The sequence below is a fragment of the Cebidichthys violaceus genome, unplaced genomic scaffold (genome assembly GCF_023349555.1).
Source record: "Cebidichthys violaceus isolate CVI_PGR_0920_01 unplaced genomic scaffold, fCebVio1.0.p SCAF_26, whole genome shotgun sequence".
NCBI lineage: Eukaryota > Metazoa > Chordata > Actinopteri > Perciformes > Stichaeidae > Cebidichthys > Cebidichthys violaceus.
The window spans coordinates 5253170-5280893 of record NW_027176439.1 but is presented as its reverse complement, the minus strand read 5'-3'; the positions used below and the strand labels follow the sequence as shown (position 1 = coordinate 5280893).

Below are 27724 nucleotides of genomic sequence, written 5' to 3'. Positions count from 1 at the left end.
GTAATGATGCATCGCAGGGAGAACAAAAGAAAACGCAGAACGAGTCTGGATGAGGACGAGTTCAGGGGGACGGGGTCAACGTGGGTTGGCTGTTCTCCAGTGAGAACTGGAGGTGAGATTTCAACTGTCAGTTGTAATATCTGTCAACAGTAGTGTGCTATCGTTAGCCTCAAGCGCTAGGACGTTTTTACCGTCGCACGGCAACGCCGTTAGCTCGGCCCGAACCTTCGATACCGACCAAGGACCCAGACCAGATGTCTCCTCTGAATGAGTGAGTGAATCGGGGATAATTCAGCCCTGAACTCGTGCTTCAGCCTGCTTCTATGAAACTTTTGCTTTAATCGGTACAACCATTTTCACCGCTCTGCAAAGTGTGAAAAAAAAACGACACACGTTATACGATATTACGAGCGTTTTCTGATCTGATTGCACTATTGGGCTGAACCATATGAGCAGGTCATACCTCTATAGTAATGGTTTGTCCTGGTTCAGTTGCAACTGCTCGGCTAAGGAGAGAGTGACGTCGATGTGGGACAAACTGTGGTCTCCTGACTCAACCCCACCTGCTTTATGTCACCTGACCTTCTCCCTAAGGATGTGTGTGGCGTCATGCTATTGGGCCTTTGTTCCACACCGACAAGACTTCTAATTCACGCGTCCGCTAGCTGTCCTGTCCCGGTGAACGCGCTGTAGAAAGAGGCCTCAGAAGAAGAAGAAGTTGTTGGTGTGATACTCCGTTCGTGTTGGAGGAGAAAATGGGCGCGATGGAGAATGTTTTACTGGAAGAAAAGAAATATGAGAGGGAAAAGACAGCTTTATAGAAGATAGAGATAAAAAAAAAAAAAAGACAGTGTAAAAGTGGGCAGGAGGACAAAAAGACAGGATGAAATGACAACAAAGGAAGTGAATAAAAGGGGGAGACGCATCCAAAGTAAAATAACAGAGAAACAGAAAGATGTAACAGATGTTCTCACAGTGAGACACTTCTGACCTGTGACCAACATAACGGGGCTTCTTTTACATCCTCCTTTCAAATGTCTAACAACAGTTTGTAATGACTTTCCAAAAATCTACAGCTTCCCATCTGTCTCACAATATCTTAAAAAAACATCCCCACCTGTTCATTCTAACAATTTGAAACCCTTGCCTTCCAGTCTGTCCATCACTCCGTCTTCAAAAAGAAAGAAAAGACGCACACTCAAGGTCTTAGTGAAAGTAAATCACCATAATTGCAAGATGTTTTAAGTGTTACAAAAAGTCTTTTAAAGAGAAAAAGACACCTGCTCCCGCGGGGCAACACATCAGCAGTATGAACACAAATACATCTCTATCATAAGAGCTTTAATTAATGTATGCTTTTCTCCGGCGAGCCGAGAATTAAGCATCGCAGGTTGGAGAACTTCTTGTCACAGCACCAACTCTGCAACTTGTTAAGACCGTGTTGCAAAAAAGAAACCCTTTCTCCACTTTGTTTCAGTTTGCTGACAGCTCGTCACTCGCTGGGAACGTAACCCCGTCTCTTCTCCCTTTTTTTTTACGATCACAACAACAGATTGTTTTGCCTCTGCCTCTCAAAAAAAAAAAAAAAAAAAAAGCAGGAGAAGCACAAAACAAGATTTTTAATGATTTGACAGTTGACTCATTTGAATGTCGCTCGTGACGGCAGCGTCTCCAGAATGTGTTGAGAAAGAGATGCAGTTGTTTTGTTGTTGAACATCTGTCTGCGCTTCTAATGACTCGCTCCTTAGCATTGCTAGCGCTGCTTCTTAAAGTCATGAATTATCAGCGGTTTAACCAACGGCGATCTCGGCCCACCTTTTTTAAAAGATGAATGTTTTTCATTAGAAATAAGATTTTCCTTATTGTTTAATGTTGCCTGCTGAACATCAGGGTTTAACAGTCATCCTAACGTACAGATATTGATGGCACACACCAGCGGGCCTCATCTAGAAAGCTTTGCTCTCTGGGTCTTGTCTTTAGATGACAGTTTAAATGTGCTGTGCTGTCAGAATCTGGCCCTACGCTCAAGACGCCTGCTGGTTCAGTTTGGATGCAGAATAAGCTGCACTTCTACCCTGCCTCTTACAGTATCCTTCCAACCTGTCTTCTCCTCAAACATCTGTTCCAGCAACAACTTCACACAAACAATATGTCTTCTTTTACTTTTGTCTCTCAGACACATCTGCTGCCGTACATGCAGCAAGGATTTCTGACACACAGCGTCTGGCGGGTCTGCTCTTTTGTTTTGAGAAAGAATGCCTTTTTGAGTTTACATTTATGTTTCAGGCATTTTGCCACTTTCATCCAGAGCGGCTTGGCAACGAATGAAACTGTAGAACTTTACAGGAAACCAACTGAGTCAAATGATGGAGTTAAAAAGGCCGAAGAAGCTCACAATAGAGGGAAAAAGGATCGTTTAGAAGACCTAGGCCCTGCTGTGCCTTTGACCCCTTCTGAATACTTTCAGAGGACGTTGGTAGATCTGCTTTTCAGGAACTCAAGACCTTATCTCCACCGTGACTGTTCAGAGTTTAGTGACTCGTACTCTTGTGGTGTAAGAGGTGGTAAATGGGCTAAAAGAGTAAACCAACATCCAGACAGACTCCAGGGAACGTGAAGGTGAAGCAGCAGCAACATCCTTCTTGAGACTTCAGGAAATTTGATCTTCATTTTATGAATTACGGGCATTTAGTTTTGTTATGTGGTTTGTGAACTCTTTTTATGGAGATCCTGTTGTGTTCCTGGTTAAATAGTCCGCCTGCTGTCATTTCCGTTCCTCAGCTGTGATGCAGAAAGATCAACTGGTTCTGAAGATGGTGACGGTTAAGGTCTAGGTGTGGATTCAACGGTCTTTCTCTGGGTTGTGGTTCCTCTCCCTTTCTTTGTTTCTCACCCTGCCTTCCCTCTTTACCTCTCCCTCTCTCTCTCTCTCTCTCTCTCTCTCTCTCTCTCTCTCTCTCTGTGTCTCTCTCTCCCCCCCTCTCTCTCTGTCTCTCTCTCTCTCTCTCTCCCCCCCCTCTCTCTCTGTCTCTCTCTCTTTCTCTCTCTGTCTCTCTCTCTCCCCCCCCTCTCTCTCTCTCGCTCTCTCTCTCTCTCTCTCTCTCTCTCTCTCTCTCTCTCTCTCTCTCTCTCTCTCTCTCTGTATCTCTCTCTCCCCCCTCTCTCTCTGTCTCTCTCTCTCTCTCTCTCTCTCTATAAATTGTTTCTTCTATCATTAGGAGCTCCTCAAGGAAGCCAGAGGTTTCACTAACGCTGCAGTGATTCACTCACACACACATCATACATGTGACTCACAGGTCTGCCTGACCTTGTGTCAGTGCTGATGGTGCTCCTGTGTAAGAGAGAGGTAGCGTGTGGCCGTGTAATGGTGATTGTGATTAGACGTAGTCTATGTGTAAACCAGAGGCAGATACAACATATATTTAGACTTCCTCTCTTGATAGAGTAGTCGTTGTAGTTTAGTTTCCTTATTTAAAGGATACGGCTAAGTGTAGAGGGAATTAATTGGACTTAAACTGATTTCCTTTATCCCTTTTCTTGCACATATTGCTTTCTTTCCTGGGTCACTGTTCCCGTAGATAAAGGCTAAGCTATAAATATGCAAATATGAAATGACTCCCAAAATAAAAAGAAAAAGAAAAAGAGACATCATCACAATGAGAGAAGAATTTAAACGTACAATTGTGGTTTAAAAGGAGCAAAGGCACACTTTATTGCCTTCTCCCTCTGCATACTCTTTATTTTTCCACTTGGAAAACAAGTGTTGAAGTGCCTATAAACAAGCCGCTGCTCCAGAAAAGAAATCAAAATAAAATCAATGTTAATGCTCTGTGAGCTACCTCATGGCCAACAGGAGCAGACTGTAGTTGTGAATGAGTGTAATGTACGAGGGTCGTCCTGGCAACGAGGGAGGAATAAACGGCCAGTTAATGTTCCCGCTGTAAATAAAGTTTTAAGTGTATTACACTGAAAGTCTTGCTTTGACAACATCATAGATTTATAATATAGTTACAGAAGAAAGATAAGATGACGGAAACTGACGGCTGATGGTTTTTTTCATCAGCAAGATACTGTAGAATTTACAGTATCTGACTGTATAAAAAGAATACGCTTAATTCAAACATTACAGTGTTTTACTGGCAGCAAGATACTGTACACCAGGGGTCACTAATAGGTGGGCCGCGGTCCGGATCTGGACCCAGACGCCGTTGTATCCAGACCCTGGACCCAAAAAAGGAGAGAGAGAGAGAGAGAGAGAGAGAGAGAGAGAGAGAGAGAGAGAGAGAGAGAGAGAGAGAGAGAGAGAGAGAGAGAGAGAGAGAGAGAGAGAGAGTTTCTGCTTGTCTTTCTGCATTACCTAAAAAAACAGACGGGTAGAGAAAGAAAGACACACAGACACTTGTCAGGCTTTGTTGCTGTACACAGATCTGACAGAAGCAGCTTAGGGACGCAGCCTTGTCCATCATTCTGCTTGTTGACACACACACACACACACACACACACACACACACACACACACACACACACACACAAGCACACAAAATTCCTGACAGATGCAACATGGGAAAACAGTGTTGCTGTATTTTCTTACATATGTGAGTGTGTGTGTGTGTGTGTGTGTGTGTGTGTGTGTGTGTGTGTGTGTGTGTGTGTGTGTGAGGGGGGGTAATAAGTCACCTCTCTTGTTAGCATTTGCCGTCAACAAGTCATAAACCCAAAGAAAGAATGATGACATGCTATACAGTACATTCTGTTTTTTCATACTTACAACTAAATAGGTCATTTTTCATTGTGTTCTTACAAACTTGACTATAGTACAGAAAGTTTTTTTGCCATGATTAAAGCACCAATGACTTGGCCACACGCTTGACATAATAAATAAATTCTGCAAATTCAACATCCGCTCTCCTTGTAGCCTCCTGAGGGGAGTCTCTGGCTCCTGTGCTCCTGTGCTCCACCATGTCCACCAGCCAGCACGCCGTCTGGCGCTGGGCAAGGGGGCGCACAAGTGGGTTCATCGGAGCTCTGTTGCTGAAAACCACCGCCTGCTGAGGCTAGAAGTGAGGTCAGTGGGAGCATTTCCGAGCCAACTTGAACAGCAAAGTGGCGTGCTGCGAGCGCACGGCGCTCCACAACGTGCCCGCTCCGTGACACGCCCCTTGAAGCGATCGCAGATTGGTTGGGTTCACGTGTCACGCGGTTATTAATAGAGTGGGTAGTAAAGTGGGTCTTCTCAAACAATTAGCTGAAAGACTCTAAACTGGTCCACAGACCTGAGGGAAGCGGAGGCAAGTGATGGTTCTCTTGAGGTTCATCGCAGCGACCGACTCCTGCCACATGCACAGGAAGTCATGAAATGGCGTGCAAAGCGTCTGATGAAACCACAGACGTTGCGCTGTGACAGTCTCTCAATATTTGCTTTGCGTGTTATTGTCGTCCTTCAGCCCTGATCTGATTTAAACGCCCTACAATTCCTCACAGAAAATAGGTATTTTCTGCCTGTTTTTGACAGACGCGTCGCGGTGTTTGGTCGTCACCCTTCAGACAACGTGTCAATTGTAATCATTGGCAGTCAGTCTCAAAATGTTGCCTGACAGGCCTCCATTCTCTCTGGAATAGCGGTGGCTTTTGGGCGAATGTCGCAGTTTTACGCCCGCCACAGTTTTTGGCCTGGTCCAGTCCACTCTAAACGCGTTGCGCGTGTGAATCTTTAGGTTGTATCTGCTGCATTCTTTGATATCACATATCACTCTAAGAAGTGCTGGAGAGGTTGTGTTGTAGTTTTATTTATGATTTGTCTTTCCCACAACCGTGTTTCTCGAATGAACGTTTCCTCAGGCGTACCTTTCTGTTCCTCTCGGTCTGTCCTTCACGTTCTATCTTCTGTGTTTTGTTTTTCTCCTAACTCGCATTGCTTCATGAACTTTCCTAGCCACCCGTCTGGGTAAAATAAGTTTCCTTTGAAGTGGATTATCTTAAATTGTGGTTGCGGTTGAGGAGGAGGAGGAGGACATCGTGACAGGGAGACAGAGGGAGGAGAAGGTGAGGTAGGGAGATAGAGGAGACAGAAGGATACAGAGAAGGAGACACAGGAAGCAGAACAATTTCTACATTTTTTATCTTATTATTTTATGTAACATTCAGCTGTTGAATTATAAAAGAGGGGGACCGCCCGTTACTCTTACGCTGCGTTGCTTCACACACACACACACACACACACACACACACACACACACACACACACACACACACACACACACACGCAAACGGTGTTTTTCTTGGGAACACCCACAAGACTTTTACAACGTCTCACTTCCTTTTCCCTTGTTTATCCTAACCGCGGCACATAAACAACACACAACTGGTCAACCAGGGAACATTTCCCCTCCTTTAAAATAAGACACATTTGTTCGGAGTAAAACAGAAAAATAAAGTGAGTTTTCAAGTTTTCACAAGAGGGTCGTTCCCTTTGCACCAAAAAGCATCTTGTTTACACACACACACACACACACACACACACACACACACACACACACACACACACACAGGTGCATCTATACATACATACTCACAAACGTATGTACGGAAAGCATGTCAAGAGACGGGCGTGGCATATTTGCTGGCAGTTTTTTGGCAAGACATGAAGCGAGACAACCAAAAGAAAAGTATTAATGAGAAAGCAGACAAAAGAGGATTGGCAGTTTCCTTCCCTTCTGTGTGGAGGAAAAAAAGTTGAGTCTGTGTTGGAGTTTGTTGTTTGCCAAAGACTATCGTAAGTGTGTTAATAAGAGAAGCAGGAAACAAGCTTGCGTGCATTTGCGCGCATGCCTATGAAGTGTGTTAATAAACTGAGGGAGGGTCTCGTCAAAGTGATAAATAGAACAAAACACACCGGGACGGATTAGAGAAGGAGAGGGGGAAAGAGGGACACAGAGAAAATAAAGAGATTAACCATAGGATGCCTTGAGATTGAAGGGTGGAGGAGAGGCAGAGGGAGGGATGAAGGAAGGTATATAGGGAAGGAAGAGAGGGAGGAAGGCAGGGAAAGGAAATCACAGAGGGATGGATGAAAGGCAGAAGAAAAGCTTTAGGAGGACGTGAGGAAGAGAGATGAAAGAGGAGACCTGGTGAGGAAAGTAAAGGGGAGAGAGAGAGAGAGAGAGTGGCGAGGGAATGGTGAGGTAGGAGGAATAGAAACAAGGAGGACATCTGGACGGGAAGGATAGAGAAGGTGGGTAATAAGGGAAGGGGCGTGGCGTCTAACAGAAAGCCAAAAAACAAATATGGAAGTGTAGGGAGAGGTGGTGCCAAGAGAGATGGAGGAAGAAATCATCCAGGTTAATGGAAACCCTGGATTTAAAGAAGGTGAATGTTCTTAATCTAGTTGAATGGAGAGAAGGGAGAGGATGAGGGACGGCAGAACGAGAGGGACAGTTAGGAGGTTTGATGTATGTGTTTACTAAGGAAAGGAATGAAGTGAAGGTGAGAAAAGAAGGAAAAGAAAGAGAGCAAAATGAACAGAACAAACAATAATTTATATTTTAAGAAATTGTCTGTTTATCCAGCACAGCATACATCCAGTTCATCATCCACGCAGCACTTACTTACTAAAATGTTAACTTTCATGAGAGATTCTCCCGTCACTCCTTTGTCTCCCCCCATCAAACCGTACCGTGGGAGGCAGCACCATGCTGGGTGAATCAATTTAAAGAGACGTTTCAGACAAAGAGTATGGCTCATATCGGGGATTAAAGAAAATCAGCGAGGAAATCGGGTCGGGGAAATTCCAAGCGAACCAAATTCAATTTTAAGCAAATTCCCCCACACTGTCAGTCACTGTTTTTTTGTTTTTGTTGACGATGCGCTTGTGTGAACTCCAGATTAACCTCGCCTTTCTCTTCTCGCTCTCCTCGTCTCTCTCTGCAGGGTGTGGTTCCAGTCGGGCATTAACTTCCTGGCTGTGAAACCCAGCAACCTCGTCGCGTGGGAGATCAAACAGGAAATGGCACCGGGAAGCAGTTCGTTGGCGGTGATGTGTCAGAGACGGGCGTCCTCCACGGCAGAGAGGTAGGGCCGAAGCTCGCATATCTACTCCTTCCTTCCTCCGTCGGCCAGCTGATTAGCTCCGCCGAGGAGGTTGTTGTTTTCGGTTTGTTTGTTTGTTTGTGAGCAGGACCGAGCCACTGGTCCGATTTTCAATGAACTTGGTGGGAAGGGTGTAGCATGGACCAGTGAATAAGCCTTTACATTTCGTGGTGGATCTAACTCACAGGGCGGATGCACACGTTATTGTTCACTGTTGCTGTCAGGGTGAGATGGTTCATGGCCTTGTTGAAGGTCGGCTCTCTCGAGCTCCTTCCCTCTGAATTTGTGTGGACATAAAATGTCTGCGGCTGCTGTGGTTATTCTGCACCAAGGCCACACAAATCTCCATGCCAGTTCCTGCAACAAAGAGCAGTTAAATATGTATGATTTATGTATCATCTACACATGTAAGTTTACAGGTAGTAAACTAGGATGGCCCTTGATTCTGTTTGTTGCTATTATTATTATTATTATTTCTTATTCCAGGGAGACACCCCGGGCAAATACACTGCTTTTTTATGCACTGGTCAATTTTGATAGTTCTGATTTATTTCAAGCAAAGGTTCTCAAACACTGTGGTCGTGCCAAACGAATTGAAATCAATATAACAAAAGTAGGCCTGGCTACCTCCAACCTCCGACAACAAAACAGAAACAATATGGCTTCACTCGCTTATTCACCAAATCAAATGCAGGGGTGGCACCGGCCAATAACCCTCAGGTTTCTAGACGAAGGTGAACGACGTGTGTGTACTAATGTAAAGGGTTCCTCAACTCACCTATTGACCTCCACCTCCCACCACAAGCCTGAACAGGTTCTCAACCGTGTCACACCTCAACCGGGCGGAGAACCAAAACGATCTTTCATTCCTTCATTCCTATCTATATTCTAAATGGTTTTATTAATTAATATATCATTCATAGCCTGATTCATTTTATGAGCATTTTTGTTTTTCACAGCTGTTGACAGTATTTTCCGATAAATTAATAAATCTCCAAATTCCCTCTGTAAAAGCACTTAACTCTAATATGTCAACAACATGAGATTCAAATTTAGAACTCGGTTTAATCCACTGCTTAGATTTCTGTTCTGGAAATGTATGCAAATTAGAACAATACGATAATCCCTCATTTGCATATTTAAACGTACATTTTGAGTAAACGTGCAATACCCAAAAAAATTAATAATTGTCTTATTTGACTGGGGGAAGTCCCATGACAGTATGTATTAGTGAATTCGTGGGGTGTTTCCTCTTCCAATGATTGAACACTAACACCAAAAGTCTATTTACCGATTTGCTCCTAATATGACGTTCAAACTGCAACCTCTGACCTCATAAGAGTACATGTTTAGCTTTACTGAGGAGCGTCAAATTCATAGACGAGAGGTTGTTCCACGTTATAGCCTGTACCTTACACACACACACACACACACACACACACACACCATGAGCATGTACTGCACATACACAGTGGGCTGAAGAGCAGCAGTGGGAAGCACTGACCCGTGTGTCACACTACATTTGCCATTTACTTGGTAATTGCTCTGCCCTGGTTGGTTATGTTAGTGTGTGTACATGTGGACGAGAGTTTAGTTTGTGTAAAACCAGCGACGGCAGAGGAAACACCACCTGTTTATTTATTTTATTGTGTTGCTAATGTGTCGGGTGATCGGCTCTTCCTCTTGAGCCCGGTGCATGTCGTCTCATTGATGCAAAAAAAAAAATAACAAAGAAATATGATAAAGTCTGGAAGAGAAGACAAGGCGGTGAGATAAATGCTTCACTTAAAGAAGGAAAAAACCAAGATGGCAGACGGAGACTGAGGTTAACCGGGTAGCAGCGACATATCGATTCAATGTGCACAAGGCAACGGTGCAAACACGACACGACGCAACACGACGCAACACGACGCAACACAACACGACACAACACGACACAACGCAACACGACACAACACGACACGACGCAACACAACACAACACGACACGACGCAACACAACACGACACGACGCAACACGACGCAACACGACACAACACGACACGACACAACACGACACGACGCAACACGACAACACGACACGACGCAACACGACGCGACACGACACGACACGATGCAACACGACGCAACACGACACGACGCAACACGACGCAACACGACACAACACGACACGACGCAACACGACGCAACACGACACGACGCAACACGACGCAACACGACACGACGCAACACGACGCAACACAACACGACACAACACGACACGACGCAACACGACGCAACACGACGCAACACGACACGACGCAACACGACACAACGCAACACGACGCAACACGACGCAACACAACACGACACAACACGACACAACACGACACAACACGACGCAACACGACACAACACGACGCAACACAACACAACACGACGCAACACAACACAACACGACGCAACACAACACGACGCAACACAACACGACGCGACACGACGCAACACGACGCAACACGACGCAACACGACGCAACACAACACGACACAACACGACACGACGCAACACAACGCAACACGACACAACACAACACGACGCAACACAACACGACACAACACGACACAACACGACGCAACACAACACAACACGACGCGACGCGACACGACACAACACGACACGACACGACGCAACACAACACAACACGACACAACACGACACGACGCAACACGATGCAACACGACGCAACACGACGCAACACGACGCAACACAACACAACACGACACAACACGACACGACGCAACACGACGCAACACGACACAACACGACACAACACGACGCAACACGACACAACACGACGCAACGCAACACAACACAACACAACACGACGCAACACAACACGACGCGACGCGACACGACGCGACACGACGCAACACAACACGACACGACGCAACACGACGCAACACGACAACACGACGCAACACGACGACGCAACACGACAACACAACACAACGCGACGCAACACAACACAACACGACACAACACAACACGACACGACACGACGCACGTGGAGCAGGGAGGGAGAATGAAGTACGTGAAGTGAAATAGTCTTGATCCAGGAGAGACCGGCGGTTTGTCTCACACTGGAGCTCCAAGGACGGCTGTCAAACCATGTATTCCTACTCTGTGATTGACACATGCACAGTGGGGAGGAACAGTTATTGTGGATTTACTAACTCCTTCTAGGGAGAGACATATATATATATATATATATATATATATATATATATATATATATATATATATATATATATATATATATATATACACCTTTTTATTTCTTGTGCATTTTTTAAAATGTTGACTTTCTGTTCTTTCTTAAATGGCATTTTGGAGCAACTCTAAAGGAAGTGATTATTTAATATAAGTTAAACTTAACAGTGCTATGTTCTAGTGACCAGCCGCTGTCTTGCAGTAATGCTCATAGATTTAGTGAATTGTTTAATCTCACACACACACACACACACACACACACACACACACACACACACACATTCACGTACTTGAATCTGCCCAGTACAATCACTCATCACTCTGATCTGCTGGTAAAAACACACACACACACACACACACACAGTAAAACAAACAACTCAGAAGAAGTATCACTAATGTACCGTTGCAGTATAATGTATAGATGCTGGTTCCCACTAGTACGACTGCTGTGTTAATGAGGTGATTTAAATGCAGTCCAGACAACACACACACACACACACACACACACACACACACACACACACACACACACACACACACACACAAACACACCCATTGCTCAGGGTGGAAAATACTGAATGCTAGATGTACCATGCTGGCTATATGTGGCCACATATAGAGTGTATCTGTTTACGCATGTGTTGGGGTCAGACAGCTGGAAACGGCGTTGCCCACGGCTCAATGGAAAACTAGTTGACGAGTAAACATGGATGAGACGTGATCCTCTTTTCTTCCTCTCTCTTTGTTCACCTCCTCTGTCTCTCCATCCTTCTCTTCCTTCAACCTTGCGCTGGGGTGACTGCAGTCCCTGCTTCTCTGTCTCTCTGCTGCTTGACGACGGCGCTGATGAATTGAATCCCATTGCGCGCAACTATCATAGCAGGGCCCCAGCTCAACGAGCGCCACTTAGCTAGCCGTTAGCCACGTCTCGCCTTGACTGATGGACGGCGGCGGCGGCAACGGAGGACCCAGATGTGACGCTGAGGGGAATAAAACTGATGACACCACAGCTTTAAGCTTTCTAATTAAGAGCGTGAGACAAACGTTTGCAGCGGATGTTTTGAAGACTTTGCAGCTTGTCTTTGTGCGGTACGGTAAAGTCTTTAATCGCTAAGCCCGACCTACCCCCATGTTACCCTGCAACACACGTCGAGCTTTCCATCCCCCCCCACAGCTCCTACCTCACGGTACACAGTGCACGTACTGATAATGATGGAATATTTGCCAAACAAAAGCAAACATCTAATTTCCAGCCCGCCACCGTTGATTTTTCCCAGCTGTGTCACTGACAGCAACTACATCGCTAATTATGCTAATGCTCGGTCCACGACTTGATTGGAATCTCCATCTCTGGCTGGTATGCATCATTCCAAAAACAAGTTGAATTCCTTCCTTATGCTCGTTGGCTTTTTGGTGTGGAAGTTATTGTTGCCGAGCTATTATTGGACAATTTGCTGTTTTGGGGAAGAGCTGTAGCAAAGAGTCAACTGGTGAACAGAACCGCATACTTGATGCTGTGCATATTTCTTCAATGAATTGCTCACGGACTCCCCTGGTCCTCTTCAGCGCGGCTGGGGGGGGGGGGGACTGAATGCGTCTGATGAATGTCGGGATGTGCCAGACACCGAAGCCTCAAAGCAAGGAAGCTGTTTTCCCGGCCTCATCGAGACGCCGCTGCTAAAGGTGTTCAGATGGAGGATTCTGAGCAGCTGCTTGTTTCCCTGCGCTTTGGCACATATCCACATTTGGTAGATTTCTTTTTTTTTTATGTTTTTTGGGGGGGGGGTTTTGCCCTGAAGGAAAAACCCATCAAAGTGACATCAGGGTAAACACAGAAAGTGATGCTTTTAGAAAGCAGATTATGATATGGCTTTCTCACAAAGACATGTAATGAGAAGCAAACGTTCACATGTTACACCCACTTACACACATGCACACTCCCGCCGTCTTCAAAGTGATACCCTAAACAAAAAGAAGAGGTGCCTAAAAGCTCGGATTATGATGCGGCAAGCACAAATATATACAAGTGTACAGGCGTGTACAAACACGGGGAAGACACACACACACACACACACACACACACACACACACACACACACAAAGAAAGAAGAAGCAGGGCTGATACAATGCAATGCCTCTGTGTTACCTCCCTAATGAAACAGCAATGAAGGCTGTAGTTGGGAGTGAAGCTAACACAGGGAAGACACACACACACACACACACACACACACACACACACACACACACACACACACACACACTGTATACAGATCGTTGCCAGCGTACAACAGGAAAGATCACAGGCTTTTATCAGCGATTGTGTGGGCAGGATGGCTAATTAAAAAAAGCTGATCTGTATTAATCTCTAATGAGATATTACCGGTTAAGACGTGAAACGGAAAGTGTGTTTTTGTATGAATGAGAGGGTGGAATGATTGCTTCCTCTGACAATGACTCTCGCGTATTGATTCCTGTTACCTATTGTCGTTCTGTGATATAATGCGATGCGACATGATACGGTGTATGCGTATAACAGGGGCTGCATGGTGAGTGGATGCACTAATTAGAACCGGAGCGTAGGCTCCGCTGTGTGTGTGTGTGTGTGTGTGTGTGTGTGTGTTTTTCATGTGTGCCTATGTGTTTATGGCCGTGTGTGTGTGTGTGTGTGTGTGTGTGTGTGTGTGTGTCTATGAGGTGGGTGCATGTACGCTGTCTTGCATGCGTAGTACTTTTGTATACATGTATGTAGGTTGACAGTTATCTGCGCCCAGAAAAAGAAACCATTGGTTGGGTGATGGTGTTAATTACTGCTCCATCATCATCATCATCATCATCATACCAGGGCTCCTCATCTCTCTCTCTCTCTCTTCATTACCGTACTCGCCCAGAAGTTTGGATCAAAGCTCTTCAGCGCTCATTTGCTTCTTTATTGATTCTGATTATACAGTAATTATCCATTATTTGGGCATTTCTCACTATTTGGCCATTCTGATATCACTTAGCTGTAATTACACAGCACCATCACACTGTGTTATTGACGCTCTGCTACGCTCTGCCTCCCTGCCCTTCTGCCGCTGTGTGTACCAGTGCTCTGGAAGCTAAAACATGATGAGATGTGTGTGTGTGTGTGTGTGTGTGTGTGTGTGTGTGTGTGTGTGTGTGTGTGTGTGTGTGTGTGTGTCTCCTCTACCTCAGACAATGCGGTTGAAGCGCCCTCGAGCAAGTTATGTCTTTTGTTTGAATTCATTTTGATCATCATTTCAAGTCACTATTCATTCATCTTTCACTGCACGCTACTTCAGTATCATTTCAATATCATCCCATGATGCAGTATAATCCTGCTGTGTTTATTATTTCTAGCACAGATATTGAATGATATGCTTTATTCCATCCATAAAGTTGTGTTGCTTATGTAGTAGGTTTGACCTTGTTGAGTTTTCAGTGTTGTTCCCGATACTGTTAGTCGTTTTTTTTTTTTTTACAGCCTCTCGGGAGTTGTGTCTGACTTGTAAAATGAGTCTCTCTGTTCTTCCCACTGTGTTTACAGCCGTTTTATTGCTTTGCATGTTGAATAAATTAAACCCAACAGGAAGTGGAACAGGCTCAGGATGACCTTAGTTTTGTCTGTGAGGAAAATGTGCCATAGTTTGAAACGGTGCTCTATTTCACGATCATGATTAGATCTATGGATTAACACTAATGGGCATCGTTCGATAGCCAAACTGGGGTAATGCACTGCCCACACTCCATACAGGGACATGCTATTTATCTGCTTGTGTGTGTGTGTGTGTGTGTGTGTGTGTGTGTGTGTGTGTGTGTGCTTGCGCATGCTAATTTTCCAAGTTTTTCATCACCCTGAGCCCTTTACTTGCAGTGGCGGCAACAGAAGCCGTTTAATGATTTTACAGTAAGTTCTGCAGCAGCTGAACCGTCGTCAAATATATTACACTGCAAGTACCGTAGAAATACATTCATTATTTTAAATAGAGCAGGGGTCTTCAACATTTTTCAGGCCAAGGACCCCCAAACTGAGAGAGAGATGGAGCAGGGACCCCCGACTATATACGGTATATCATTAAACTGGGCCTATAGTGCCATATATAAACATACCTTGTTATTGTGCATTCAATACTAAGCTATTCAAATAACACACAGGTTCCTATATTCATGTTTGTATTTTAAAGGTACAGTGAGTAGCGTGGCCGTATCACTGCCATTTAGAAACACACCTTGTATGATAATCATGCATACAAGATATTCAAACTGACGTTTTTATTTTAAACATAAATGTGGAAATGAAAATGAGTGATGGTCTATTAGTGCCACTGCCACGCATAAACATACCTGTTATCTTGCATACAATGCTGAACTATTAAAATAATGGACAGATTCATGTTTGGGGGGGGGAACAAATAAATTGTCTAATCAACCAAAAATTTCGCGGACCCCCTCCTGTTGGAGACCTCTGCAATAAAGCATTTCTGTGCAGCGTGTAAGATGGTGAAACAAAATCGGAGCAGCAATTTTCCAGGAAATTAGTGAAATTGTTGCACATCAGAGGTGATTGTCTCTGAACGGTCCACACCAGGGGGTCGTATTCATGAAGCTCCGTCGTTCAAAGAGTTGATTTCAGTGACGAAATTCTCATCAAATTCTTCAAAACGATGCCGTTTTCTGAGAATGTTCTCTGACAGTTAGAAGACAGGATCCCGGTAAAGATAACAGTTGTTCACAAAGCGTCTTCGTCCTGAAGAGAGCTCCTGAGTGAAGAGCTGTGAGGAGTGGGGAGGAGGACTTTTGAGATGTTTCTGAAGCAGAGGAGACGATGACGGAAAGACAAAGACACTCTCCAGACGCTGAATGACAGTGAGTTAATGAAACGCTACCATGAATGGATTATGGGACAATGGGCTCCTGGGCACAGACATGTAGAAGGCCCCACCCCCACCCACCCCCCCACCCCGTCTACATCGGAACCAATCATCCCAACTTGACCCTCAATGAGTCTCTGAGAGATTTTGATCTCTTGGTGGTGGTTCTGCGTCCATTTTTCTTTGATTTGCGCGTCTTCGTAGTGACTTCGTTGCCGTTCTCTGTTATTGTGCGTCTACTCGTCTCAACATGAATTAGTCCATTTACCCTCTCATGCTAAGGACCCAACAGAGTGACAGTGAGACGATGCTTTTTCTTAAGATGCTGGTTCGTTTTGTTCTCATTCTTACATGAACAATACTCTTAAATAGACGGTGACAGTTGTTGAGCGCTGTGTTGATACATTTATCATCATCAATAGCGTGGCGGAAGCTTTCATCTTGAACACTGCAGTTAAACCAAATCCTTGTTCAACAAAGAAAAGGCTTTCAATCTAAGATCATGGCAGAAAACAGCATCCTTTGACAATATGGCTTATCCACCAACGACACTGTATTATGTGGCCACTACTGTACACAGACTGTGTGCGCTGCAAGAAGAACTCCAAGATCAAAAGTACTCATGCAGACACACTCCCAGAGGTCCCAGCGTTCAGACCTTTTTTGACGTGCATGTAGAGGATCCTCAACAAGACCTCCTGCACAGTCCGTAGAGCATATCCACACACATACACACACACACACACACATGCAGACACACGTGAACTACATATTCAGGAAACCGTGAATTCACACCCACTTGTGCAAATAACTAAAAAGAAGATGCATGCAGGCATTTTGCTTTACCGCGCATCTCTGCACAGCCGGAGCGAGTCGTACGTTTCAGGAATGTCAATCACAAAGTGTGTGTGTGTGTGTGTGTGTGTGTGTGGAGGATGGTACCTTTGCCTTTTTTTTTTAAATAAACAAGTGCTGCACACAATCACAATGTTCACAGAATCAAATGTTGCACAGTTTTTGTTTTATGTGCATTTGAAATGCGTTACTGTCAGCTGTGAAATGAAAAGATATTTTAGTTCTGACACACACACACACACACACACACACACACGTTCTGCTGAGTCAATCTTCTGTATGTAACCTGCCGGTGCCCTTCTGAAGGATGTGTATGCTTTAAAAACTACTTGAGCTCCAAACAGAGACACACAGGTGTGAGGATTAGGTTTTTAATATTTGAGCTCAATTTAATTCACACAACAAGAGGGAAAGATGTAGAGCGCCGGGTTAAGTGTTTGGTTTTAGTCGTTTGTAAAGACAAACTAACCCAACAGGGAGCTTTTGTTTTGAGTGCTGTCAGTCTCCCTGGGATACACACACGCACGCACACACACACACACACACACACACACACACACACACACACACACACTCATGGACGTGGGGCCAAGATGTCTGCAGTCTCTGTTGGCAGACATGAGGATTAAAAACACAGCAGCAGGGAGGAAGGATGTAAAAAGAGAGGGTTCTCTGCCAACAAGAGAGAGAGAAGGAAGGCGGTGAGAGAGAGAGAGAGAGAGAGAGAGCAAGTTAAAGTGAGTGAGTCAGACGGAGGAACAGAACAAGAAATAAAGGAGGGAGAAAGAGGCCCTGAGAGCTGGACAGTGCTGCTGCTGCTGTTTGTCCCTGGAGAGGAAAACATGGAGAATTCCCTTACACTCATATCCCATTTCTTTCATAGCATAATGTGTGTGTTTGTAAGTGTGTGTGTGTGTGTGTGTGTGTGTGTGTGTGTGTGTGTGTGTGTGTGTGTGTGTGTGTGTGTGTGTACGAGATACATATTTATATGTCATAAGCAGGCAGAGTCAACTTGTGTGTGTTCTTCTGCATGACACATTTCTGTGCCCCGTCACTCTAGCCAGGGCCAAAGTACTTGCCCTACTTTATCCTAAAGAAATCCCCCTGATGCCACAAAAGCACACGCATGGACACATACGTACACACACACACACACACACACACACACACACACACACACACACACACACACACTAGACTTTTATTACGCTTTTGATGGGGAAGCAACACACTGTGTATTACAGACGTAGAACGTAAGAATCGGACAAATGTAACTTTCATGAACTTCAAACACACTTTGAAACAATTAAAGTTCTGATAAATGAAAAATGACAGATAACACCCAGACAACTCTGTGGAAGCAACTTGTCAATCACGATGAGACTTCATCAAGTTTGGAAGTTAATCAAAATCCAAAGCCCAAATCCCTAAGCAGCATCGTGTTATCTCAATGATCCAGGTGGTGAGATGGCTGCGCACGAGTGTGGAGTTGACTTTTTCGATGGAATCGGTCTTAAATAATCGTGTCTCTCAGTTCAGAAAAACATTTTCGCTTTGCCATCCCGCAACTCTGCTTTTCCTCATCCTAAGCTTCCAGTATATTACTGAGAGGTTTTTTTTATGTACTGTATTTCAACACCTCAACCTCTGAGTAAAGATTTGTCCCTGAATGAAATATAAAAAAAAAATCACAAGGATAATAGTGCACACACACACACACACACACACATAGAAAAGTCTGTGGGGGTCCTTTAACAGAAGAGCAGAGGAAATGACCACCCAGTGGTAATGGACAGTGTTTATTGTCCATCCTTCCTTCCTTCCTTCCTTCCTTCCTTCCTTCCTTCCTTCCTTCCTTCCTCTCTCTCTCTTCCCTTTATTGCTCAATACAGAATTGAGGCCAAAAGTGTCTCTAAAGGAACATTTATGTACACCGTACTCAAACAATACGTGTTTTGGTTTCTTTATGGTATATTGCAGCATCACCGATGTCTTTCTTCCTCCCTACTCTTCCTCCCTACTCTCTTTTTCCTCGTCTTCCTTGCGTTCCCCTCGTTGCCCTCTCTCCCTGGATTTCTTGCAAATTGACTGCTCTGCTTTTGTTTTTTTATTGTCTGATTCTCTATTTCAATTCCACTCAAGCATGTTCGGCTTGCAAAAAGGTCAACAACGCCATTCCAGCTGTGTGTATTTTGTCGTCTCACATTTTGACCCTGAAGAATAATTTGGTCCCAAACAAACATTTTTCCTGGGTTTTTTTTTTGTTGTTGTTAAAGTAGGAGCCGGGTTTGTGGTTGTAAAGATCTCCAGGTTTTACAGCTGATAAACATCAACCAGGCTTTGAATTTTTTTGGAATTGAGAGAGGACAATCTGGGTGAACATGGAGAAGAAGGAGGAGGAGGAGGAGGAGGAGGAGGAGGAGGAGGGGAGAGATAAGGGAGGACAGAAAGACTTGTGAGCTGGAGGTGGAGGTGGACAAAGGGATGGAACATGATGGAGGGAAAGAAAGGAAGAGCTTTAAGGAGGCAGAGAAGGGAAGGTAGGGAGGGACTAGGGAAAGCTAATTTCAAAATAATATCAACTTCAGGTTTACACAAAACAAAATGTATTCTTGATTATAATCATGAAACTTTGTGCCAGCTTCGTTCATGCTGACACTGTAGGCAAACCGCATACCTGGAAGTGAATAAACCTTCTTAAAATAAACCTGTCATCCTGCAAGACAATACGTTTGGGAGCGCGGCTCCTCCGAATGAATTTGATTTAAATCCTTGTAACTTCAGCTTAGATCCATCAGCTTGTCTCCAAGGCGCGCCATAAGGTACCTCCTCTGGAGTTCAGTGCCGTCATCCAATTAAGTAAGTTGACCCGTGTGACGGTCCTCCCCAAAAAAAAAACACAATTTACTGAGTTTCTGAGGCTGAAGATTCAATTCAGAAGGCACAAAGTGAGAAGAGACACCTCTTCAAAGGACAGTCCTGTAATTCTCCAGGTTAGGAGACGCTTTATGTAAGCGGAGGAAAACACTAGCTGTCAATTACAGGAAAAAGGGCAAAAAGGAAGCGATACACATTCGGTGGGATAAAGGCGGCGTTTGTGTTCGTTACGTGTGCTTTGGTGAAGCGTTCATACGCTTCAACGCTCTATCATCGCCCTGAGCGATGACCTGGGCCGGCTAATTAGGCCTCGCAGATATGGATGGGGTGTGTGTGCGCAGCCTCGCCTAGCATCATTCTGTCACTCGCCGAAATGACCCCGGCCACCTGAGCACACTCCATCACCGGGTCGCGCATCGTATGCATGCGGACGCGTCTGCAAGCGTGAATGCGTCCAGACGCACACACATACTGAATTTATTGAATAAGCTGCGTGGGATCCCAGGGTTCATCCTGACTGTAAAGTTAGTACACACACACACACACACACACACACACACACACTCGTGACTAAACACACAAACACCCATGCAAACATGCACACTGTACTTTTCTGAATGTTTTTGTAGGCCATGCTTTAAATAACCTTCCAATCCCATTGGCTTATTCCCCTTGCTCCAACACCCATTCCTCCCTCGCTCCCTCGCCCTGCCTGCTGCCTCCCTCCATCTTTCTTCTCCTCACCCTCCATGCCCCTGTTAGACCCCCCCCCCCCGGGAGCCTGTGTAGCGGGATGTGTGGCTAATTAAGGCGACCTACGCGGCCCCCGCGTGTTCGAGTCCCTCTCCTTAGAGACGCACCGTGTCGTAGAGCGAGCGGCAGTGCCGATGCTAACACTAACTCCGCGTCCCTCGTGCGGGCGAGTGTGTGTGTGGTGTGTGTGTGTGTGTGTGTGTGTGTGTGTGTGTGTGTGTTTGTGTGTTGTCGGGGAAGAGGTGTCAAACGTTGGAGATAATTCAGTCCCTTTCTGCATTTCTCTTCTTGTTTTCCCTCTCTCTGTTGGCTCTCTCGTTCCCTTCCCTCCCTGCGTCCCACATGTCCTCCGTCTCTTCCACGCTACACAACTTGTCCTCCTTTAGCTCTCTCACCCAACCCTCTTCTTTTTCCTCCCGTCCTTTCTTTGCCTCCCTTTTTTTTTTCCATTCTTTCATTCCGTCCTCCCTGCGTTTGCCCTCCTACCCTCCTTAGGCGACAGGAACCCCAGGGTCCCATTGCTGCTGTTTAATTAATTCTTTTCATTGTGTAAATCAAAAACTGAGCTTGTGTCCTTGAGTTGAGAGCTCTGGAGCGTGCACGAGCGAGCGACACAAACAAACTGAGCAGGCCAAGCGCCTCCGTCTCCCAGGAGGAGGCTAAAAGGATCTGCAGGAAGAAGAAAAGGAAACGAAAAAGAGAGGAAAAAGTTCCTCTGCTTCGTTAGAATGTGGGACGGAGGATTGTCTTTCAGTGGACAGGGGGGGGGGGGGGGGGGGGGGGGGGGGGGGGGGGGGGGGGGGGGGTGACAATAGCATAATCCAACCGCCGGACAAGAAGTCAATACCGGCTGATTCTACTAAACCCTGGAACATGTTTTTTTTTACTTCTGATGCCAACGTTCATCAGATTTTCAATCAACAGCATCAATCATTTCAGAGAATGCCAAGACTGAAACACAGTAATAATCCCAAGGCAATTTTATTCATACAGCAGCACATTTCTAACCTGACCCGCCAGATGGTTTGTTACACAGAACCATCTGAGAACCTGCTACTGGAAGAAAAAAAAAAAAAAAAAGTACTGCATGTTGCAGGTGATTGGATGAACCATCTGTCAATCAAACTCTTGCCTGAGTGAGTAGGGAGAAGAGCGACAACATTAAAAGCATCCACACATTTTACAAGATAATAATATGATGACATAGGAGAGATAGAATGTATACGATGAGAAATAAAACCCACTTAATGATAGTAATAATACAATCGGTCTACTTTTTCATCAGTGGTGGAGATTTGATTTGTTGTGGGATGAAAACTCGGTGGAGGGAAAGACGATAGGACGGCGGCGGTGACTCCAGTACGGTCTTTGACAGCCCATTCATAACCCCCTCTGACTTAATAAGGACTTAAATGTTGAGCAAATAGCATTGTTAATAATAATAATATAAAGAGAGAATAAAGAAGGGAGTGAGAAGAGAAGTGCTGATGGGTAAGATGACACACTATTCAAACCACGCTGGGAGAGGAGGAGAGCAGCAGGGAGAGGGACGGATCGACGTCTTCGCTCTGGCTGAATGTTTTTCACTTTAATGGACAGCTTATAGAGAAGGGGGAGGAGGAGGAGGATAGTGTGTGTGTGTGTGTGTGTGTGTGTGTGTGTGGGGGGGGGGGGGGGGGGGGGGGGGAACCAATTCGACGTCCTTTTCTTTCATGGCTCTGGTGAATGCCTGTATTTTTAGCAGTGAGCAGGAGGAAGGGAGGGAGTAAAGGAATGGCGAAAAATGAAGCGGGCAGCCGTTTCCTGGTCGTCCTTCCGTGCTAAGACGGCGAGGGGAAAAAGACAGACAGAGGGGACGCCATGATGGGGGTTGGGAGGGGAGGTGGGAGATTAGACGATGTTCCTCACGTTGGACCTTCTGCGCTCACATGTCTTCTTAACATCAAGCGAAGAGCGAGGGCATGATGGAGAAAAATAAAGGAGACAAGAGTCAGTTGCTTTAGTGAACTCCTTTGAGAACCGGGAAGGGAGGGGGGGGGGGGGGATGATACAAGACCCGATTAAAGGCTGCATCTGAAACTCCATTTATTTAGTTATTCGTTTCATGGAATGTTTTTTTAGGAGACGACTTGCCAATCAACTGGCATCACAGCTTGGTGGCGCCACGTCCCCTGGGTTTCCTGTTGACTGAGACTGCATGTTTCTGGTGGCGGTGTCGTTCACTCAAGGTTCTAATGACACAGTTCTTCTTTCAATTTGCTCCAAATAAACTTAGTTTGCCGCTGACGAAAAGAAAAAAAAACGCATCACTTCCTGTGTGCCAGTTTATTTCTCCCTGCAAAAAAGTTCTCCAATTTACCAATGGCTTTATTTCGTCCAATATTTACACCCATTGCACAATAATTACTGCGTATATTGTCGATGCATCTTTGCTTGAATATATTCTGCTGCAGTCACGAGGCAGCATGCAAGCTGCAAACTTCATCTGAGTTCTGCGCCGTTTTGAATCAGCAAGTACAGGTCTCACTCGTTGGATGAATTACATTAATATTGAAATTATGCTCGTGTCACTTGACATGATCTTCTGACATTCATTTTGTCCTTAATTGTATTTTGAGTAAGTGCCTCCTCCATGTAATCCAATTCAGTTTGGTGGCTGTGTGGATGGAGCCAGCGCATTGTTCTGCTCTGACAGAAGCGAGAGCTTTGCCAGTAAATTTATGTAGTAGCTGAAATTAAATGTTTTACCTCTACCCTCTCTTTCAGCGTTCTTCTTGCGGTTTAATTTATTTCTCTATACATCATCTGCTCTTGCAATACGATAATTGCAGCTAAAGCGTGATGGTTATGTTTTATGGTTTTGTTTAGGCGCTCACTCGGTTTAAGGAGTCAGGTCATGTTGTTATTTTAGTTTTTTTTTAACTTTGATTTGACAAATAAACTTTGCCAGTGAACTTAATCCTGAAAGCCATAACTCTCTCTCACTTACTTTCGCAAATAATCCAAAAGAAATATATATATATATATTATGTAATGTTCTTAGCAGCTCTGCTTTAACCATTAGTGGTGAAGAGCAAGCTTACTGAAAGGGTTAAATGTGACCCACAACGTCTAACTATCAAGACCTGAGTGAATGCTGAGGAGCGGTTCTCTGGTCTCACACACATCTGGTAACTCCTCAAAGTCAACGAGTTTTCTCAACTGTTTATCTTTTCTTAAATTCTGTTCTTGACCTCGTGCACTTTTGCATTGAGGTGAAGCAAAGGCAGACAGGAAATCAATAACAACGATGTTTTTGAAGAACTCAGAACTGGCTTATTTCTGGGGATTTTACCCCCCCGCCCAGTTGTTTTTTTGCACCATTTTGCGATTCTGTCCTCTGTCCTCTGCGCCCTGAGACCCGGAGCTTTAACCTCCAGCCTCCCGCTGCTCTGTCTTCATCATGGCACACGTTGGCACACCATCCCACCCGCAGGGGGAAACGTCAGGTGTTTGACAATGAAAAAATAATAATACTTTTTCCACGTAGGTTTGTTTGTGCTTCCTGGTGTGACAGTGAAAATCGTCCTTCCCTTCTCGCTGTCAGTAATTGGTTCCTACTGACAATAAAAGGTTAACATGTGTCTCACAGCTGACAACAGCACCTGTCCTCACAACTGATGCTTCCCTGTCTCTCTCTCCTCTCTTCCTAAACCCTTCATCTTCCATCACTCCTCAGTCCTGGTACTCCGCTCTTTTTCCTGCTTCTGTTTCTGTTTTTTTAAATGAATTTTGTTCTGTTTATATGTGGCTCATTCTACCTCTCCTTCTCTCTCATTATCTATTTCCATCTCCGTTTCAGTTCCTTAACAAGCTGCTTCCTGTCTGTCTGGCACAGCTGTTGATTACCTAATTACCTTGCCTTTCACACACACACACACACACACACACACACACACACAAATCAACACGCAAATACACACACTACCCCTCTCTGGCACACACAAAGAAAAAGACTGCTAGGGCTAAAGCCATTGTTTATAATCAATCATAAACGGACTGCATTTTATGCGGCGCTTTTCTAGTCTACCGACAACTCAAAGTGCTTCACAACACATGCCAACATTGGCCCGTTCACACGCATTCATACAGCGCTCATCAGGAGCAGTCAGGGGTTCAGAGTCTTGCTCAAGGACATAAAAGAACCCCCCCACCTGCTGAGCCATGCTATGTGTGTGTGTGTGTGTGTGTGTGTGTGTGTGTGTGTGTGTGTGTGTGCGTAACAACAAGAAGTGATACAAGAGGGTGGAGCTAAGCACAACCGGAAGCTGAATAAGACATTTGTAGGCGACGGAAATGTTCCAATTAACCTTAATGAACGGAAAACCTGTCAATCACAAAGGTAGCCACGCCCCTAAAGCACACCCTGCTTTATGGTCTGTTTGACTCTAAGTGGAGCATAATGTACTAAATGAACATCATGCTGTATTGAAGAAGACTGTAAACTAGAGGTTGAGACCATAAAGTCATGTTGACAATGTTCACTGAGGGAATAGATGGAGAGAGAAGAAGGGTCATTTTGCCCCCTGATGACATCAGAGCGAATGCAGGTTTAAGGCACTTTGCTATGGCTCCACTTTTCAGACCTGGCTGTTGCAGAGTGAAATTATATAATGGTTGTGTTCGGCCAGGAAAATGAATATTTGTTCCAATATGCTTCTCAGTTTAGCTCTTTATCCACTGTGTTAATCTCCAAATGCTCTTTGCTGCATGCTATTGTTGAGGGAAAAACAGTTTTTTCCATTCACCTTTTATTGTCAACAAGGAAGAAGTAGTAACGTTCTGTTGTCTCCTCAAGACCAAGAGCAGCCTCTGGGTCCCTCTCTTGATTTGTTTTGCTCACAGTGTATTGTTTTATGGTTTAATTTATTTGCATGAACAAATGGCAAATCCTGGAGAAAAAAAAAAGAGGATGTGCAATCTGTGCAGGTGAGACATAAAAACCCCAATTGGTGCTGCAAAAACATCTCACCCCTGGAGGACAAATGGAAGACAACAAGCGAGCGCATAGCATCAAACTAAACACAAGGGAGGATGGACAAACAGAATCTATAAATAGCACGCAAGGACAATAAAGCTTAGCCCTAGAGCTGAGCAAGTGATGGGATGGGAGAGGTGTGTGTGTTTTACTTCTAATGTAAATTTAAAGAGAAAGAAGTGTGTGTGTGTGTGTGTGTGTGTGTGTGTGTGTGTGTGTGTGTGTGTGTGTGTGTGTGTGTGTGTGTGGTGATGTGCCAAAACGTATTCTGTGGTATTTTACTGGCATATTTCCCCATGTTTACAATATTGCTTTGATCTGGAACAGTATGTAAGTGTTAAGACGATTGTTTTTCAGATTGGATATTGACTAAAGCCAGTGACGCAAGTTTTGTTGACGAGCCAGCAAGTAAAATCCATTTCCGTCCCTCTGTGTCTCCGTCTTCCCTTCACTTTTTCCTGCTTCCTTTTCGATCTCGTTCCTCCGCCCGCCAAGTAATTACATTCAAAGGTGCTCTTTTGGCATTAGATAAAGTACAGAGGTGCTTATTGCCAAAGAAAAGACAACACATAGCAGATGAAATAGGTCAACTATTAGACGAAATGACACTTCTGTTACATTTCACCCTTTCACACCCTCCCTCTCTGCCACTATTGACTTTTCAAAGTATTTCTCTCGCTGCTCGTCGCCTCATTTTGGCATCAGTGGAAACTTCTTTTTCCTTCACAGTCTCTCTCTCTCTCTCTCTCTCTCTATCTATCTATCTATCTATCTATCTATCTATCTATCTATCTATCTATCTATCTATCTATCTCTCTCTCTCTATCTCTCCCTCCTCTCTCTCTATCTATCTATCTCTCTCTCTCTCTATCTCTCCCTCTCTCTCTCTCTCTCTCTATCTATCTCCCTCTCTCTCTCTCTCTCTCTATCACTCCCTCCTCTCTCTCTCTATCTATCTATCTCTCTCTCTCTATCTCCCTCCTCTCTCTCTCTCTCTCTCTCTATCTCCCTCTTTCTCTCTATCTCTCCCTCCTCTCTCTCTCTCTTTCTCTCTCTCTCTATTTCTATCTCTATCTCTATCACTCCCTCCTCTCTCTCTCTATCTATCTATCTCTCTCTCTCTCTATCTCCCTCCTCTCTCTCTCTCTCTCTCTCTATCTATCTATCTCTCTCTCTCTCTATCTCCCTCCTCTCTCTCTCTCTTTCTCTCTCTCTCTATTTCTATCTCTATCTCTATCACTCCCTCCTCTCTCTCTCTATCTATCTATCTCTCTCTCTCTCTATCTCCCTCCTCTCTCGCTCTCTCTCTCTCTATCTCCCTCTTTCTCTCTATCTCTCCCTCCTCTCTCTCTCTCTTTCTCTCTCTCTCTCTATTTCTATCTCTATCTCTCTCTCTCCCTCCTCTCTCCGTGATTAACGGCTCTGATTATGTGTGCCAGGATACCCATTAGTTTGGACACATGCAAAGGCCTCTGCCCTCCTTTCCATTACACACACACACACACACACACACACACACACACACACACACACACACACACACACACACACACACACACACACATGCACAGTTTGAGTGAGGTATCCACCATAAACCACAAACATACTCACAAGCCCCCATTTCCGCATGCTTTCACACACTTTCACTGTTACACACAGAGGCACTAATGCCCTTGAGACTAATTATCAGTCAGGTGTGTCATCTTATATTTATTTGGGCCAGTGAGGTGCTAACAAGCATTCCGCTTCTTCTTTTTCTCTATTTTGCCATCTGTCTGCCTTTTTCATTCTCTACTCACTTCTGTCATTCTCTCTCTCTCTCTCTGTCTCTCTCTCTCTCTCTGTATGTCTCTCTCTCTCTCTCTCTCTCTGTGTGTCTCTCTCTCTCTCTCTCTCTCTCTCTCTCTCTCTCTCTCTCGGCCCGACGTTGCTGAGGCAGAGGTTTTTACGAGTTGTGTTCAGTGTCAGATCCAATGAGAAACTGCCAGAGACAAGGGGGTGAAAAAGAAGCGCTACGC

At 44.8% G+C, this 27724-nt stretch overlaps 1 protein-coding gene across 1 annotated transcript in view; it reads left to right on the top strand.

Moving 5' to 3' along the window:
• si:dkey-215k6.1 (transmembrane protein 132C) overlaps positions 1 to 27724 on the top strand; it is a 201651-nt gene that overhangs the window by 90642 nt on the left and 83285 nt on the right. Inside the window, exon 4 of the mRNA XM_068720765.1 lies at positions 7927 to 8067. Within this exon, the coding sequence (XP_068576866.1) occupies positions 7927 to 8067 (141 nt within the window). The remainder of the gene's footprint in view (positions 1 to 7926; positions 8068 to 27724) is intronic.